The sequence below is a fragment of the Cricetulus griseus genome, chromosome 8 (assembly GCF_003668045.3).
Source record: "Cricetulus griseus strain 17A/GY chromosome 8, alternate assembly CriGri-PICRH-1.0, whole genome shotgun sequence".
Lineage (NCBI taxonomy): Eukaryota > Metazoa > Chordata > Mammalia > Rodentia > Cricetidae > Cricetulus > Cricetulus griseus.
The window spans coordinates 26,765,513-26,785,481 of NC_048601.1; the positions used below are offsets into that span (position 1 = coordinate 26,765,513).

The window sequence follows — 19,969 nt, forward strand, 5'->3', positions numbered from 1 at the left end:
CCAAAACTTATAGAAGTCTCTTAGGGTTCCTGGGACAGGGCCCTGCTACACATTGCTGCAAGTCTTCTGGCAGGGATCTCCAAAGCCAATCGCCATTTGATCTGATACTCTAAGTCCCTGCAGGAGTTTGGTTTTCTTCTTTCATGCTTTTTTTGGAGGTCCACAGGCACTCGGTTTTTTGTTTGGTTTTAGATGAATCAACACTGTCAATAGTGGAGCTTTCTGGGCCAGGCATAGGACAGAAGGAGGGATGGGCGTGTCCTGGCTGTAACGTGCGCGGTCTGGCCATGGAAGGCGGGACTTGGCAGTGAAAGGCGGGGCCTGGATGTAGAGGGCGGGGCCTGGCCTTGGAAGGTGAGGCCTGGTCGTGGAGGGAGGAGCCTGAATATGGAGGGCGGGACCTAATCATGGAAGGCGGGACCAGGTCGTGGAGGGCGGGGCCGGGCTGTAGGGGCCAGGCGCGCGCGGCGGCGCCACACCCTCATTTCCCTCATTTCCTCGCGCGCGCCGGAAGTGGCGGTGCTCCGCGGCGGCGCGCCGGGCCGGCCAGCGCAGGGCGCTGGCCAGGTGTGCAGTTCCCCAGGGCGGCGGCGCTGAGCGGCGGGCGCGGTGAGTACCGCCCTCGCCTGCGGCGCCTCTGGCCGGCGGCCCGCCGGTCCCCTCCGACGAGCCCTCCCGGACGGGACGCAGCCGGGCGCGGCGCTTCCCTGACGTGCCCTCCCGAGTCTGGTGCGGCTTTAGGAGACTGCTGCTGCCAGAGATCGTTGGTTTGCGTGTCAGTTGTGTTTTGTTTTGTTTTGTTTTTTTTTTTTCTAACCTACTCGCCGTCGCCTCTGCTGAGTGGCTAAACTTTTTACTGTGGGGTTAAAAGCGTCCTCTGGCAGCAGCCCTCCTGGCTCTGACAAAACGGCCTCCTTTAAAAGATGCTCTTGGAGTAGGAGTCGGTGACCCCCAGAGCCCGGAGAAACGGGGGATTGTCAGGATGACCAGATAGTTTGGAAAATTCCCGCATTTCTGAGCAAGCGGCTGAGCAGCACCACAGCGATGCTTGTGTTTGTGGTGATGGTACTGGCAGCATGACAGTTAACTTGGTTGCAAATCTAAAGCTTTCCCTCTGAAGCCCTGTTAAATCTAGAGGTGTCTTTAGCCTGCTTTTGAAGTGTGCGTGTGTGTGCAGTGTCTTGATTGACAGTGCGTGTCGTTGAAGGCCCCTGGGCCTTTAAGTCCTTGTAGATTGATGCTGCCTTTTAAAGATTTATTAAGATAGCACCTTCGGTTTGGGAAGTGACAAGAAGTGTTTTATGGCAGGAACATTTTGTATTATTATCCGCTACTACTTTTTTAAAAAGTATGTGACTAAAAGAAAGCAAAAAGGATGTTGGATTTCCGGTATATGTGGCTTACAGGATTTGAAGCAAAACAGGCAACTTTAGTTTTGAATAATTTAGAGATTACCTTTTTTCCTTCTTCACTTCTTTTGTGGAGATATAAAATACACACGAAGTCAACAAGTGCATAAAAATTAACTGTATATAGGTCACTGACTTTACATGCTTATTACAGTGTTTCCTACTACACACATCAGATTGTAACTGTAGAACATTTCCAGAGTGCTCTGCTTCTTCCAAATCGGTTGTACCCCTGCCTCCCCATCTGTATTCTGACTTCTCTCCTCCACCTTAGTTTGGTTATTTTGAACTTAACATTAATGGAGTTAATATGTAGTGTTCTCAGAATATTGCTTGTGGAAGTCACTCTTCATGGTTTTTTTGGTATGGTGTCATTCGTATCGTGGTATGGTTGTTGATAGTTCTTTTGTAGTGTTCCATTGTGTAGTGTGACTGTTCTGTTCATGAGCATGTGTGCTTCCCGTTTTGTGTTTTATGTGTTTTAGGTATTAAGGATGTTGTGACATTCTTGTAAATATCTTAGTGAGTATGTGAATACATTCCTGCCAGATGTAGAATAAATGAGACATAACTAACACAATGGACTCTTTCTTGTAAAAATGTAACAGAATCTCTTAACTAATTACAACAGTAAAGGCTGGTTTTAAAAGTATAGCTATTATGAGTTAAGGCATGGTTGTGCACACCTTTAATCCCAGCACACAGGAGGCAGAGGAAGGCAGATCTCTGTTAGTTCCAAGCCAGCCAAGGATACACCCTGACACACTGTCCCAAAAAAATGTTATATTCATTATAGTTACTATGTACACTTTGTATTTGCACCAGTGACAATCTTCTCAAAGATTCATTACATTTAATTATCTTTTAGCCACAAGTCAGTTAGAGCAGGCCATGATAAGACTGTTCAGTTTGATAACAGTTAGGTAATTATATTACTCAAGCTAGTGGTTATTAAGGGAAATGTGGTAGCTGTCAGAGGAAATGAAGTACCAAAGGATATAGCTAAAAATGGATTGGAGAATCATGAGATTTCAAGACTATATATAGTTACTGTCATGCAACACAAGTACTAGGTGTAAGTATAAATTGAATTAAATTAATTATGAGGTTACTTTAGGATGTGAATTTATTTATTATACTAGTATAATATATAGTATATTTCCATAACAGAACAAAAATTACTAAACATTTGTAGGAAGCCAGATCATGTAATCTGGGAAAATACAAGAAGCAATTGAGTTGAGGATTTTTAAATATTAGTACCCTCAAGTTTGGAGAGGTAGTTTGCCTACTAAACACACACACACACACACACACACAGAGAGAGAGAGAGAGAGAGAGAGAGAGAGAGAGAGAGAGAGAGAGAGAGAGAGAGAGAGAGGAAGAGAGAGAGAGAGAGAGAGAGAGAGAGAATATCGATCCATCAGGAGAAAAAATATTGGCAAACATAAATAATTTCTGGTTTGTTTTTTTTTCCTCTATCTCAGAGAGGATCTGAAATACTACTTTTCAAAGGGCTCATGGAAAAATAGGCACCTGTGCTAGCAGATCCTGATTGCCGCTCTCCTACCAACTCACAGAAGATACCAAAAATATCAAGAAAAGAAGGATATTTCTCAAAGCAGAAGTGTATGAGTTTATGAGTGAATTGATATACCAAAATTCTTAATATTGTTGAATACACACTTAAATACTGTCTAATAAAATTTATGAACTGTGGAGATAAATACATAATTTTATAAGCTTCTAAAAACAATGTTATATGTATTTATAAAGGACTAGAAGTCAAGATTTCCCAACATTGTATGACAGTAGTGTAGTGTTCTAAAGAGCCTATGGTAACAGGGCATGGTCATGTAAGTGTATAATCCCAGCACATGGTAAATTTTGAAGATTATGAATTCAAGGCCAGCCTTGACTACATTAGGAGAGTCTGTCCCAGAAATGAAATCAATCAAACAAACAAAAATGCCCATAGGACTATTTTGAACTTGGAACCTTATCTTTAAACAAAATCATTTCACCCACATTCAGTAGAATATACAGGATATACTGTATCAGATTAAAAATTTGGGAAAAAAATATATGGAATTCAAAGAAAACAGTGAAACATTTCTTAGCTCCAAGTTGTAAATAAATTTAACTAAGAAATTTAAATGTAATGTTAACGATTTTTTAAGACTTTATTTGTTTGTTTTGTTTGGGGTTTTGTTTTTTGTTTGTTTGTTTTTGCTTTTCAAGACAGGGTTTCATTGTGTAGCCCTGGCTGTCCTGGAACTTGAGACCAGGCTAGCCTCAAACTCAGAGCTCTGCCTGCCTCTGCCTCCCAAGTGCTGAGATTTAAGGAGTACACTACCATGCCCAGCCTGAATTTTTAAGTCTTTAATAAACTGAAGAAAAATTTTAATTTAGCAGTTAGTCAGCTTTCCATTATTGTGATAAACTATTTGAAGTAAAAGGGAAAGGGTTTTTTCTCAAAGTTTCAGCTTCTGTTCACTTGGCCCTGTTGCTCTGGTTCTGTGGCAACATTGTCAACATGGTAGCAGAAACATGTGGCTTACCTTGGGGCCAAAAAGCAAAGAGTGAGGAAGTACACAAACTTCAATGTTCCCTCCAAGAGCACACTCTGTAAGTGGTTAGTAATGATTGTGCTACTTCTCAATAACACTGTAGGCTTAGTTTGGTGAGACATTCCAGATCTAAGAGAGCAATTGAAAAGTAGAAAGTAGTTAAAGGCATATTGGAAGCTTGTCCTGGGCAAGGACATTATAGAAACTGATTACATTCAAGGAAATTTAGGCAGCAGTTACATTTCAGGGATTTATGTGGTAGTGAAATACTGTGTTCAAAGTTAGGTATGTGAAAACCATTCATGCCAAGATTCTTAATAGTGGCAAAAATTTTGGAAGGATACACACAAATTGGGAGGTTGGGTAGAAGAGAGACTTGTCACTCTATACCCTTAATTCGTGTGTGATTTTGTTTTGTTTTGTTTTTCAACACAGGATTTCTCTGTGTAACAGCCCTAGCTGTCCTAGAACTTACTTTGTAGATTCGTCTGCTTCTGCCTCCTGAGTGCTAGGATTAAAGGAGTGTGCCATCATGCCTGGCTACGTTTAACCTTTTTTATCCTGTTCATTTACTTTATGATGTTTTGTAGAACACACCTTTAATCCCAGCACTGGAGAGGCAGAGGTAGGTGGATCTCTTTGAGTCTGAGGCCAGCCTGGTTTGCAAAGTGAGTTCTAGGACATCCAGCCTGTGCTGTTACACAGAGAAACCCTGTTTCAAAAAACAAAACAAACAAACGAAAAACTGGACGTGGTAATGCAAAGCTGTAGTTGAGCTCTCTCTCTAGGAGGCTGAGGCAGGATGATTCAGGAGTTCAAGCCCACCGTGAACAACATAGAGTTGAGTCTTAGGGGAAAACTGAGACATAAAATAATGAAGTTTTTTTTCATTTTTAAATACTATGAGAAGATTTTACATTATGACATGAGGATTATAAAGTTCATATTTCAGTGGCCCTTGAAACTCAACCCTTTGTGTAATTTCTATGTTGTCAGTGGCTGCTGCAAAAGCAGAAGTGATTGGCTGTGACCTAAAGTCTTTGTTTACCTCTGGTTTAGAGGCCAGATACAGAGCTCCCTACATAAAGGCATTTTGTATATAATAAAACTGACATTTCAAAAGGATTGTAAAAAGAATAATGAAACTTGCTTGTCTGCTTGAGAAATGAGGTGCTAATTTTGCATTGGGATTACTTCTGGTAGAGAAGCTAAAACTGAAAAGTTGTGTAGGAAAAACTTGATAGATTTGACTGTTAAAAAAATTACATAATGGAACATAATACCTGACAGCTATTGCACTTAATGCTTGTTGGGTTTTGCTTGATTGTTATAGTAGTACTCGAAGATAAGTTCTAGAATTATCCCCACTTAGATGAGGAAACTAAAACTCATTAAAATGGAGGAACTTGTAGTGTAGAGCAGATATTGGAATTTTGGCTATCCAGCTTTGAAGAACTGAAGAAGAAGAACTGAGAAAAATAATTTGCAATATATTAATGCCATTTTATAGGTATTATATGTGTTAGAATTAAATATTCATTTAAATATTCTATTGTATAAATATAGTTTATTTCATCTTTCCTATTCTTTGTTTTTCAATAAATTGCTTTTATTTCATTTTTAAAGCTTATTTTAAGTATATGATATTTTGCCTGCATGCATGTCTCTGCACCATTGAGGCCAGAAAAGGGCATTGGGTCCCTTGGACCTGAAAATATAGACAGTTGTAGGCTGTTATATGGGTGCTGGGAATTAAACCCAGGTCCTCTGGAAAAGCAGCAATGACTCTTATCACTGAGCCATCCATCTCTCCAGACCTAAATTGTTTTTCATTTTTATTCTGCTGTTACATAAACTTATCTTATGCATGTAGCATTATACACTAGTATTAATAATTGTGTAGTAAAAAGTCTTAAAAGTAGAATTAAAGATTACTGAGAGTGTATGCATTTTAATTAAATCTGTTCCACAAAAAGGGGTGCATGTGCATGTGCATGTGCATGCACACATATATATTTAGTGTATCCCTTATTAAAGGAGTCATAACATCTTAGAAGGAAAATTGGCTATCCAGGGGCTAGAGAGATGGCTCATGGACTAAAACTATATCCTACTGTTACAGAGGACCTGAGTTTGTTTCCCAGTACCACATTGGTAGTTCATAGCTGCTTGGAACTCCAGTTCCAAGGACTCTGGCACCTCTTACCTCAGAGGTACCTACACACACACACACACACACACACACACACCACTTAAAAGTAATAAATTCTTAAAAATTGTCTATCCAGAAATTGTCTATCCTCATTTTATAGAAATCCAGAGAGGTTAAATATTATGACCAAGATTACATAACTGTTAAATAGCTGACTAGATTCTCAAACTTGTTTTTATTCTACCACAGGCTGGCCTATTTTATGCCACTGTTTGGCCAACGTTCAAGTACTATGAGTATAGTTTTCTCCAGAAACACCTTATCAAAAGGATCCATTTAGTGTTGTTCTTGGTACTCCACACAGTACTTGGCACACAGTAGGTACTCTCAAGCATCTGTGGAATAAATGCTGCTTTCTGATGATCAATTCCTTTGTTTCTAAATACTTAACATTTGTAAGTGCTTAAGAAGTAAACAGTTCTAATCTCCTTTTTCCCAGATATAATAGTATTGAATAGTAGTTATGTCTTAAGGTAATTCTGTGGCTTTGTTATGCTGTGTAAAAAAAAAAAAAAAAACTTAAAAAAATAGTTGAAATGGCTCATGCATATATATAATCCAGCACTTGGGAGGCTGACGCTGGAGGATTGCCATGAGTTTGAGGCCAATCTGGACTATAGTGAGTTCTAGGACAACCGGGCTATGTAGAGAGACTAAACAAACAAACAAACAAACAAAAACCTTAAAATTGTATTTAGTTTTTTAAAACTTACATCAAGAAGCCAGTTACCAGTGGTTAACAGGACCAGAGTTTTACATTGCTGTTTGTAGATCTGTTTTCCTTTTTGTAGCACAGGTGTGATGGTGATGAATTCTTTCAGCTTATTTTTATGTCTGAATAAAAGTATTTTACCTTTGTTTTTCAAGGATTATTTTGATGAATCCTCAATTGGTAGACTGGAGAACTGTAGTGAGCACTCTTAAAACTTATTTTGCTGGGCATAGAATTCTAGTGTGGCCTTTTTTTTGAGCATTTAAAATGTCTTTAGACTTATTTATTTTTTTATATGTATAAGTATTTTGCGTGCATGTAGATGTGTGTGTGTGTGTGTGTGTGTGTGAGAGAGAGAGAGAGAGAGAGAGAGAGAGAGAGAGATGCCCTCAGAGGTTAGAAGAGGGCCTGGGTCTCCTGGATCTGGAGTTATGGGTGGTTGTGACCCACAAAGTAGGTGCTGGGAACAGAACCTAGGTTCTCTGTAAGAGCAGCAAGTGTTCTTAACTGCTGAGTCATCTATCTCCCTAGCTCCTCCAAGTATTTACAAGATCACTCCACTTTTTCTCACTTGTATTGTTTCCAGGAGTTCATTTTGTCTCATTAACTTTTTGAGATTTCATTAATTTTTATTTTCCTGTTGTGTCTGCATATATGTCTGTGCACCACATGTGTGCAGTACCTGAAAGGAAAAGTATCAGCTCAGGAAAATGGCAGTTTATAAAGGCACAAGAGGGAACCCCGTGTTAGAATGAGGTGTCCCATTTTAATATGGCAAGCCAAGGGGGGCTTTTGATGGCTAGATTTCAGTACTTTGATAGCTGGACCTTGGTAGTCAGCATCAGGAGGAGGAAGTGGCCAAAAAAGGGAAAAAAACACTGGGGCCTAGCTTTAGGGATGTAATCGGATCATTTTTTAACCAGGCAAAGGGAATTGGGGAGAGCGAAGGGCAAGGTCTGCCAGAGCCATGCTCTCGAGGGGCCTAGTGCCCTTCAGTACCAGAGGAGGCCAGAAAGGGTGGTAGATCCTCTAGGATGGGCAGTTCCAGATGGTTGTAAACCTCCATGCAGGTACTATGAACAGAACCTGGCTCCTCTAGAAGAGCAAAGAGCCAGTGCTCTTAACCCCTGAGCCATCTCCCCAGTCCCACAAGACTGTCACTCCCATCTTTGTTCCTTGTATAGGATGCATTTTTTTTGTATAGCCACTTTTAAGGTAGAATATTTTTTTATGTGAGTGTCAGATATTGTAAATTCTATTTTGTTGAATGCCAAATATTTTATATTCCTATAAATATTCTTGAAAATTATGGTATCATATGGAAACAATTTAATTCTTTCAGGGTTTGCTTTTAATATTTGTTGGCAGGAGTTAGGTGAATGTTTATAGTTAATTATTTCCTACTACTGAGGCAAGACTTTTTTGAATATTCAAAGCCCCACAAAGTTAAAGCTTTCCAGTCTATCTGCTAGGAGCATATACTGTTCCTGGTTCTATGTAAGTGTGGGGGTTTGTGTCCTTTAGGTTTTTATAGTCTTTTCCTTGGCTTATTTCTTCATAAGCCTACACTAACGAGCAAGCACTCTGCTGAATACCCAAAGGATACCCTCTTTAGTCAAGTTGTATTCCTTGAACCCTTACTGCCTTGGACTTTTCAGACTATCAGGTCGGTCCTGTCAACTCAGAAAATCTGCTGGGCTTTGCTTAGGCTTGCCTTCCTGAATCATACACACATATGTATTTAATATCAGAAACAGTTTCAGGAAGAAAACAAGTAATCACTTGTTTCTCATTTCTCCCAAGGAACGCTACTCTTTATTACCAGTTTTCAATATCTGGAAAACTGTTGTTTCATATTTTGCAGTGTTTGCAGAAGGTGGGCTGTGTGATTTTGGTTGTTTCAAACATAAAGGAAAATCTGGTCCCTGTTATTCGGTCTTGGGATGAAGTCTCTTAGTCTGTTTTTGAGTTAGAATTGATTACTTTGAAAAATTCTTTTAACTAACTCTAAAAATATTTGATTTTGTCTTATATACCTTTAATATCTCATTTTCCTGTCAGTACAATGGTCTTTCTCTCTTAGGCTGGTTGATTTACCTCCCAGCTGTGAGTTAACATCATATATATAACCCATAGACAGTGCACTGAAGATGGAATCAAGGTGTAATAGCAGAAAGGTGTGTGTGTGTGTGTGTGTGTGTGTGTGGTTGGTGTTGAACCTAGGACTTCAAGCATACTTACAAATACTCTACCACTGAACTGTAACTCTAGCCCTTCTAAGATTCTTAGCATCTTAGTACTGTTATAATCTGGTCTTGTGGTATGTATATAGCCAGAGTTCCTTTTATGAACTAGGCAAGTAAGATTTAACAACTACCATAAAGCTATGCAAGCATATGCTAATTAACTACAGAAGCCTTTCTTTTGTTTCATTGGAAAACAGTCAACTGCAATATTAAATCACACATAGGTATTATAAAACCTATAGTTTTATTAAAATGGAGAAAGAATAACTTAGTTTTAATGCTTCCATTTAGTGGTTATATAACCTTATTTAAATCTGTTTATTTCTGAATAATTTTTCTTAAAATGGGGCTAATACTAGCACTATCCTAAAAGGATTGTAGGGAATATGTGAAAAATGGGTTTTAAACTAGGGTCTTTTAGGATTTTTTTAATCACAACCCAATTATTACTATATTATACAATAATAACTATATTATACATGGAAGTCTCATATCTAAATATCTGTATATCTATCTATACACACATTTAATCACAATGTAAAACTTTGTGCTACGCATATTTTCTCTTTCATTGAAAAATAAAGGGCTGGGTGTTGGTGGCGCACGCCCTTAATCCCAGCACTCGGGAGGCAGAGGCAGGCGGATCTCTATGAGTTTGAGGCCAGCCTGGTCTCCAGAGTGAGTGCCAGGATAGGCTCCAAAGCTACACAGAGAAACCCTGTCTCGAAAAACCAAAAAAAGAAAAAAGAAAAGAAAAGTAAACCTTTAGTAGTGACCCATTATGAATTATAGGTCATCGTATAAAATAAATTGTATATATAAAGGAAAAAACTATGAGGTGACCTATTACTAAAAGGTTAATGAAGCATGTGTTGCTTTTATGATCAAGTTATACCTCAAAGTCATTTGAGTGTATTGTATGGTTAAGTATATCAGTCTTTATTAACAGTTTTTGTTGTTGATTTTATTTTTTTCAAGGTAGAGTCTTACTTATATAGCCCTGGTTATCCTGGAACTCACTGTGTAGACCAAGCTGGCCCTGAACTCACAAAGATCCAGGTGCCTCTGAGTCCTGGGATTAATGGTGAAGGCCAATACCCCCAGGTTTATTAACAGCTTATGAAAGATTATGTTTCTACACTTTTAAATGTAGCCTTTCATTTCCCTAACAAGATCGCTAGTAATAACTTATGCACAGTTTATTTTTTCATAATGGCATTCAAGTGGTTCTTCTGTTAAAGATTATGTTTCTAAAGAATGGTAAATCCTTAGAACAAGTATTACCTTTGCATTATCTTTTAACTAGTTTGTTAAAACCTAAAATTTCCCTTATTTTTCTCCAACATTTAAAGAAAATTTAGAATCATCTTGTAAATGTTGTCATAGTAAAAGACACTTAGTGAATAAAATTTTTTGGGATAGTTGTTTGTCGTTTGGTTTACTAAGGTAATAAATGGCTTAGGGAAGTTAAGCCTTTTATTTGTGGCCTACTGTCATAAAAAAGTTTTACTCTTTCCTATATTTTAATGCAAATCACCACAAAATAAAACATAATTGCAGACTTTTCTGCAGCAGGCACCCAGGTTTCCCTGCTGATCAGCTTCCAGGGTTGTGCTGCACTGGATAAAGCATTCCTGTGCAATGAATGTCCCCTGTCCTGTCCCGTTATCCTGCTCAGAAACCCTGGGTTGGATGGAAGTTCTATTTGCAGCAGAGGCCTTCTTGCCTATTCTTGCCTGAGTTTAATCTCCTCTATTTCTAGAGTCAGTAATCCTTAGTTTAGAATTAGACTGCAAGAGCTCACACAACTGTTTGGAGCATGAAAGGTAGCATGTGCTTTTGTAAATTTACCAGTTTTCTCAAGGCAGGCAAACCATAAATCATTTGTGTTTTTTCTTTATATCAACTCCAAATCTTCCAGAATTATAAGGAATCTTTTGCTTTGTCATCCAATGGAAAATGATCTAATGCTCAAGTAATCTACCAGAGAACTTTTGGATATAAAAATGTTTTTAATGTGTTTTCCAGACATCTGTGACCTTTTGAAATTGTACCCACCCCACTTGATTTTTTTAGGCTCCCTAGATTGGTTGAGTTGAGTAATAGAAATTAATGAGCTAGAGTGAGTATATCTGGAGGAACTTTCTCTTGCAGTAAATCATTATTGCTGTAATAAAAACTACTTACAGAAATCTAGTTCCCACATATTACATGCTCTAGTTGGAAAGTGGTGTTAATAAAAAGTTACAAGGAGCATGATTTTAAAATGATTTCATTAGAATCTGTGTAAAAAAAAAAACGAACATATTTTTGATGTTTCTTTGATCCAGGAGGTAATGAGTGTATAAACAAATGGGTATAAAGTTTTATGTACAATATTTTAGTATTTTATTTGTTTTTTTCTGACTGTTTTCTCCCAGTGCTTACCAATTAATTTAAGCTGTACCAGCACTTCCCTGGACCTCTACATAGAGTAGTAACATAGCTGCCAGTGATTTGACATACTTAAAGAAACAAAATTCTGATTGACTCTGATCTGTTTCTTTCAGAAAAGTCACCACCCATATAATGGATTTTATAGATCAGATTGCTTAGTGTGGATATCATGTAACCATACAGGAAATATACTTAATTTCTCACTTCTGCAAGTAGTCATGACTACTGAAGAAAGAATCTTTTTAAACTACAGCAGAATTCATTTGGGTACTTTTATGGAAATTCTAATTTTGTTTTTAACTCTTGGTAATTTTTTGCTAAAGTTATGAACAAGCAAAGAGCTTGTTTTGTTAGACGAACACACAGTAGTAAGAATGTCTAGAAGAGGACCAATTCTTCACAGCCGGACCCAGTGGCTGCTGTTGGGGCTTGCTTTGCTCTTCAGTTTAGTGTTATTTATGTACCTCCTGGAATGTGCCCCCCAGACTGATGGAAATGCATCTCTTCCTGGTGTTGTTAGAGAAAATTATGGTAAAGAATATTACCAGGCCCTCCTGCAGGAGCAAGAAGAACATTACCAAACCAGGGCAACCAGTCTGAAACGCCAGATTGCCCAGCTAAAACAAGAATTACAAGAAATGAGTGAGAAGATGAGATCATTGCAAGAGAAAAAGAATGTAGGGGCTAATGGCATAGGCTATCAAGGCAACAGAGAGCAGACACCTAGTGATCTCTTAGAGTTTCTTCATTCCCAGATCGACAGAGCTGAAGTTAGCATAGGAGCCAAACTACCCAGTGAGTATGGAGTCGTTCCCTTTGAAAGTTTTACTTTAATGAAAGTATTTCAGTTGGAAATGGGTCTCACTCGTCATCCTGAAGAAAAGCCAGTTAGAAAGGACAAACGAGATGAATTGGTAGAAGTTATTGAAGCTGGCTTGGAGGTCATTAATAATCCTGATGAAGATGATGAACAGGAAGATGAGGAGGGCCCTGTTGGAGAGAAACTGATATTTAATGAAAATGACTTCATAGAAGGTAATATGAAAAATGTGTTGGTAAGATCCGTGCAAGTTGTCATCTGACCACCGCCCACCTGCTGTGGCGTGTGTGCATGTGCATACAGACACACAAATATAAAAACAATTTCTATTATCTTGATAAATTCTTATGTTAGTATGACAGAATGCTAGTTACATATGCTAAGATATCAATTATTACCATAGTACTAACGCATTTTCATTTTTAGCCATATAATTTCACCAAAAATTTGAAATGGCTTTTGGAAATAGTTAAAATGAGATTATAATAAAAACAAGAATAATAGTTGGGAAAACAGAATAAATCTAAGCCTAAAGAATTTTAAGTTGAAGGGCTCTTGTGGGCCATGTGATTTGCATTCCTTTCTTATCTGGTGTTGATGTTCCTCTTATGTTTTTAAAAATGTATGAAGTAAGGTTCAAAATTTGAAAACCATTTGATAAGGAAAGAAAAAAAATCTAATGCAGTAGGTTGATGGTATTTCCCATTCTGAGAGAAGCAAATGGTCACAGCATCAAAGGGAATACATACTTTTACATTTGGAAACATAAGGAAACAGCACATTTTCATAATACAGACTGCAAAGAGGATTTGGAGTCTTTTCTTTATTTTTATGTGTATGGGTGTTTTGTCTGCATGTGTAGTGCACCTCATGCTTGCAGTGCTTGTAGAGACCAGAAGGTGTCGGATCCCTTGGGACTGGAGTTACAGACAGTTATCTGCCATGTGAGGACTGGGAGTCAAACTCAGGTCCTCTAGGAGAACAGCCAGTGATCTTAACCTCTGCGCTATCTCTCCAGCCCCAGGGTATGTTTTTTAAGATGGTATAAAACTTAAAGGTTATGTAAATTTTAGACATTTGTTAATTGTTCTAAGAAGAGGTAGTTGTACATCCCTACCTGTGTCCATATTAATGCCCACTGCTAAATATTCAACTACAAAGAAACTCCTTTTGGATGTATGTGTTTTTAAAAGTTATTTTTGCTTTATTATATAAACATCCTCCCGCACAAACCATTCTGTTTGACTCCAGTTCATCATAGCTGTCACTTGTGTGGCTTCTGAAGTCTATCAGCAAGGCATTCTGTTTTGCTGGGGCATTTTAGCTACCTTCTTCCTATGGCCTCCTCTTTTTTCTGCTGTTAATTCATGCAATTTTTTTTTTTTACTAGTTATTTCTCTCAAAATTCTTTCAACTTTCTGGAAAGCTTGTTTTTTGTTTTTTTGCTTTTTTCTTTTTTGTTTTTGAATTTCATGGTAGAATTGAAAGCTGCAGAGGAAATAGTATAGTTAAGTGGCATATGACATGTCTTCATACCTGTTCTGAGCTATGACAGTTGTATGTTCTGCAGCTTCTGCTTACAGTTTTCCTAAGCTCCTGTCTCTTTAAGGACTTCTCTTGACTGGAATATAATCTGTCTTTTACTTTCCCTCCACTGTGCCAGGACTGTCTCTCTCCTAAATTAACTACTGGCAACCACTAAGCAACTTCTGTTCCTCTTCCAGGCCTTGGTGTTAATGTCATTCCTTCTAGAAGTAGCCTCTAACCTCAAGCCTAAAGTAGTGATGCTTTCTGTGTACTCATCACCTCTACAATGCGTCCTCTGTCGCAGGATTTGCTGCACTATGTGGTGTTGTCCATATCCTGGTTGGTTGTTCCTTCTAGATTGCAAGCCTTAGGAGGGTTGGGATAAGTCTAACCTTTTCACTCCTGAGTGTTACACTTAAAACTCATATTGCCCAGTCAACCTCCATACTTTCTTCCTATACAATGATCTTCCTCAGATCATTGTATTGAAATCTATACTAATATTTCTTTGATTTTATATATATATGTGTGTATGTTTATGTCTATCTATATGTATATGCATGTGTATATATACATGTGTGTATATGTACATATATGCATACACATAGTACACAGTATATTGTCACTGTTTATTTTTCTGTCTTCCTCACTAGACTTGCCCTTCCTCATAACAGAGACCACATGGTCTCTGTATCATCAATGGCTAACATGAAGGTACTTGATTCATGTTTGTTGAGTTGAACCAAGTAATAAAAGTTTTGGATTTAGAATTTAATATTATAGAAGTAATTTATTTGGCATTATGGCAATAGGGTCTGGTATTAAGGGCAAAAGTCATATGTAAAAAGAAATAATTATTATTGGATGTTATTTTGTGGATTGAATAATGTACCAGAGCAAAGAGCTTCTTTTGTAAACCTTTTCTTACAAAGAGTGGTTGTTCTGGCTGTACATAGGTATTTTCACAACTAGATAAAGTCACTACAGTCTGGTTTAATACTTTCAATCCTTGCCTGAGTGAAATCTTTATTACTATTGAATTTAGACTTTGACATAACTTGTTTTTGTTCCAAACTCTTTCCTTTAGGCTATTACCGCACTGAGAGAGATAAAGGCACACAGTATGAACTCTTTTTTAAGAAAGCAGACCTTATGGAATACAGACATGTGACCCTCTTCCGCCCTTTTGGACCACTCATGAAAGTGAAGAATGAGATGATTGACATTACCAGATCAGTTATTAACATCATTGTGCCGCTTGCTGAAAGGACTGAAGCATTTTCACAGTTTATGCAGAACTTCAGGTAACTCCGAACTTGCAGATGTGGCTAAGTTCTTTAAAATACCATATTTTGTCCAGGTTTACTTAATCTTCATCAAGTATGATAACTTAGAATTATAGAATAATTTCATAGGCTTTAAGGGATATTTTTTAGATTTCTTAAAGCATATATAGTGCATTATATTTCCTGACAGTTTGAGCTGTGAAATAAATTTGAAGGTGCAACTACTTGGAAACTAAATTTGATGACTTTTGTTTGAATTTAAGATAAGCTGGACTTTTTTAAAGATTTATTTTACATGGATGAGTGTTTACCTCCATGTATATATGTGCACCGCATGTGTACGGTGCCCATAGAGGCCAGAAAAGGGCATCAGGTCCCCTGGAACTGGGGTTCTAGATGGTTAAGAACCTCCATGTGGGCGTTGGGAACCAAATCTGGATCCTATGCTAGAGCAACCGGGGATCTTAACCACTGAGCTATCTGTCTAAACCCAATTAAGTTGAACTTTTAAAAGCCAAATACATTGAAGCCTAATTTATGTACAGTAAAAATCCATATAGTCTAGCTGGGCAGTGGTGGTGCATCCCTTTAATCCCAGCCCTCGGGAGGTAGAGGCAGGCAGATCTCTGTGAGTTGGAGGCCAGCCTAGTCTACAAAGCTACACAGAGAAATACTGTCTCAAAAAACCATAAAAACAAAAGAATCCATATAGTCTAAAGTTAATGTAAAGGATATTTTAAGATTAAGTCATATTTTCATGACTTTTGAGAAATGTGTAAACTCATAAACCATGACAATGAGAATCCAGAACATTTCCCTCACCTAGTAAAATCTCTTGAGAGCAATTTGAATTTTAAGATTGAAATAAAGTTAAAAATTCAAACATTCAACTAAAAGTAGGAGAACATTCCATCTTAGGAAGCAGAGTGCTTATTGTGCTATTTTAAAATGCTAAGTGTTAAAGTAAATGGAAAATGCTGCCTTTTTGTTTCAATTTAACAATTGCCATGTTTTAATATACCAGTTTTAGTTCTTTATGAGCCTAACCTTTATTTTCATATATAAAAGTTAGTTAACACTGTTCTATGATCCAGGAGTCATACTTCCAACTGAGTTTTGCCTGTTTGAAAAAGCTCCTGTGAGATATGGTTTCTTACAACTTTTAAAATTGCCTTGGCATTGCTTTAAGAGGCTACATCATCCTCTTTACTAAGTAACCTATATCACGGCAGCAATTCTTGGTGGCAGGTGTAATCACCACTGTACCAGCAGCTAGCTAATCTTCTGAATTGTTCCATTTGAGAACAGTCTCTTGATCTGAGACATTTATTTGTTTGGTTCTGAACTGATTGGACATACTTCCTTAAATAGTTTTTAATTTGCTACCGAGAGAAATCCCACTGCTAATGTCCCAAAAATGTTTTGAAATATAGAAGTAAAGTAGCCATGGCCCACAGAAGTATTGTTCTCACTGACACACAGACCCTGTGCCTTTGCTGTAATACTTTCAAGAATAGGGCAGGATCATCACTTTTTTTTTTTTTAAAGATTTATTTATTATGTATACAGTATTCTGTCTGCATATATCCCTGCAGGTCAGAAGAGGGCACCAGATCTCATTACGGATGGTTGTGAGCCACCATGTGGTTGCTGGGAATTGAACTTAGGACCTCTGGAAGAGCAGCCAGTGCTCTTAACCTCTGAGCCATCTCTCCAGCCCCAGGATCATCACTTTTATATTTACTTAATGCTACATGTCATTTCATTCAGTATTGATAGTGTCTTATTCATTTTCTTGCCAAAATGTCATGTGATTGCTTTCTGAATGAATTGTGCCTTGTATGTTTCCTTTAACAAATGCTATCTTTCAATTCTCTTAGAGATGTTTGTATTCATCAAGACAAGAGGATTCATCTCACAGTTGTGTACTTTGGGAAAGAAGGACTATCTAAAGTCAAGTCTATCCTAGAATCTATCACAAGGTTGGTGAGCCACAAACATGCTAAGTGTTAGCATGTGTAAAAAGGATGAGAATTCAGTTACTGAGTGTTAGTGATTTTAAATAACTACATGAGCAGAACTCAGTAAAATACTGTTGAACAACCTTGAGGACCTGAGCTTGAGTCCTCAGAGCCCAGGTGAAGCTGAGCTTGGCAGCATGTATCCATAATCCAGTGGTTCTTATGCAAGATGGGAGGCAGAGGCAGGAGGATATCCAGAAGTTCACAGACCAGCTGATGTATGCAGTGACAATACAGAGACCCTGTCTCAATATGGAAGGCAAAGTAACGCCCAAGATTGTTCTCTGACATTCACTTGCACACACACACAAATGTGCACACACATGTACACTCATACACATCATGCGTATATACACATACATCACACACACACACACACAGAGTTGTCTGAGCGTGTGTGTATGGGTAGGTGGTAATGATAGTAAGTTCTTCATTTCACATGCACTCTACAAATCCATCTTCCCTTAATTGCATAGCAGGCAGCTTGGGATGATCAGGATGTCCTATGATCTATCCACTTGCTGTATCTTGCAGGTTCTTGTATCACCTTTTCTAAATCTAATCTCTGCTTTAGTGCTCTCCTCAAAATGCCGCTTAGGTCTCCTATCTTTATAGCCTCCCACCTGATTCCGCAGTGTACAGTACACACTGCTTTGTTTCTGTTCTTTTACAGCCAGACTTCATGGAAGAGTACTTCTGTAACTAAGTAGCTCGTGTAGTACCTGGCACATAGTAGATTCTCAAAGATTTGAATGAATGAACTAGTGATTCCTTAATAATTTTCCACTCTTTAAAATGAAAATTTTCTCTCCAAACTGTGGGCCGAAATGTAAGACTCAATTGTCAAATTCGGCCTTTTTCTCTGATACCCCCTTTGATGATTCTTTTACATGTGGTAGCTCGTCCTTCCTTCTTTAAAAATATTCTTATGTGTAGATGTTTTCTTTTTAATGTAGGTATGCTGTCAACTATTAGGTTGGTTGTCTGTTTTTCCTGTACATCTTTCGTGGCTTTTTTTTTTTTTTTTACCTTTCTGATGATTGTGAGCAGCCATTTTCCTTGAATCATTCAGCTCACATCTGTTGAGTGCCACCTACAGGTATGCTGCTTGGGATTCTAACTCAGGCAATTGGAAGAATGGGCTTTACACAAGAGTGTAAAGCCCTGTCCCTGTCCTGCAAGGACTCTCACAGCCTTGATGGACAAAAACATGACTCATCACCTGGGCGTTGGTGGTGTACGCCTTTAACCTCAGCACTTGGGAGGCAGAGGCAGGTGTATCTCTGTGAGTTTGAGACCAGCCTGATCTACAAGAGGTAGTTCCAGAACAGGCTCCAAAACAACACAGAGAAACCCTGTCTAGGGAAAACAAAAACAAAAACAAAAAACATGACTCATCTTTCCCTCTCCACATCATAGTAGCCCTCTTTCAGCTCAGAATCAGACCATTTCATAGGCCCTGCCTGGGCCTAGTATCTGAGAGCCAGACTGAGTCTTTTACTCTTTACCTCTCATTTTCTCTGCTGAGTTTACTTTCTATTTGAGGCCTTTTCTCTGTCCCCTCCTTGCCACTGCCACTGCCTAACTCCAGTTCTCACTTCCTTCATGCCCTACTTCCCTCTTTACTGCTTTCAGTCTCCTACCGAGTACCAGTCACTTACCCTGGTGTATCACCAAATCACCTCCCTGTGTTGCCAAGAGTCCTCTGCAGAAAACTGTAGAAACCTTGAGCCTGCTTAAGGAGATTATAAGCAACACAGAAGAATTCCAGAAATGAAAGGATTATTGCAAATACATTTGGAGAAGAAAGTAATCAAAATAACTTTGGGACCTAAAGGATTGGAATCAGACACTTAAATACCATGAAGATTTTCTTGTCGTCTTTGTTTTCTGCATGTTGACTTCATTTTCCTGCTGCAGATTGGCTTTTTCCACAGGGTGAGGGATATGACTGTTGGTGGCTATGGGCATACATCTTCTCAGCTTTGTCATCAGAGAGTTTCAGTAGAGAAAACCCCAGGGGAAAATGTTTTGCCCACCCTTGAACTACTCAGTCATTGTGGCTGAGTGGAGTGGGGCCGTCACACTTGGCCACACATAACTAGGGAATCACTATTATTGGGGGGAGTAGAGTGAGGGATATTCTGTGATGAGGGCATCCAGGCTGGCAGTGGGCAGTTTCTCAAAGAGAAGGGAGAGATTCATATGCCAGAAGATGGAGAGAAGAGCCTGGGTCCCCAGAACTCTTGGGGTCACTGTGTGCATGGTATGAGTCTGCTGGTTTCTCTGTGTTACCCATGCTGTACTGTTGCAAGAGCAGGCGTCCTCCCATGCGTCCTCTTCAGTGATTCTCTAGCATGCGTGCCAGCGACACCTAGTGGACTCACTAACGCATAGACGCAAACTCCACCCCTTGCTTCTGAGCCAGGGACTCTTGAGTTGTATGTAGCTCTAGAACGTACCATCTAATTGATGACTTACCAGAAGGCATCAGATTTGAGGGCTTCACTGTAAGAAGCAATGTGCTAGCAGAAAGTGCTGCTGACTCCTCCTTCCTTTGAAGATACTAACAAGGTTGTGTGCCCTGGGGTGGATGGTCCTCAGTAGAGCTTTCCTCTCATTCTCCCTCTTTCACAGTCCGTTGGTGTGACCCTCTCCTCGTTGTTTCCGTATGCATAATCTGACCCAGCTACTTTCTTTGCTTCTGAGGATTATTTGAAATGACCTTTT

The 19,969-nt window shown here is 38.7% G+C and overlaps 1 protein-coding gene across 5 annotated transcripts in view; it reads left to right on the plus strand.

Moving 5' to 3' along the window:
- The first annotated feature begins 489 nt into the window (after positions 1–489).
- Csgalnact2 (chondroitin sulfate N-acetylgalactosaminyltransferase 2) overlaps positions 490–19,969 on the plus strand; it is a 36,197-nt gene continuing 16,717 nt past the window's right edge. For 2 of the 5 annotated variants that reach the window (XR_003487641.2, XM_027429247.2), the window contains exons 1-4: positions 490–609; positions 11,699–12,620; positions 15,020–15,236; positions 17,099–17,200. Coding sequence is in view for 4 of the 5 variants with exons in the window: in XM_027429247.2 (XP_027285048.1) it covers positions 11,960–12,620; positions 15,020–15,236; positions 17,099–17,200 (980 nt within the window). In the remaining variant the exon portion in view is untranslated. Of the gene's footprint in view, positions 610–659; positions 776–2,907; positions 3,039–6,031; positions 6,509–11,698; positions 12,621–15,019; positions 15,237–17,098; positions 17,201–19,969 lie in introns of those variants that run through there. The other 3 variants (XM_035448629.1, XM_027429249.2, XM_027429248.2) reach the window with 3 other exon arrangements.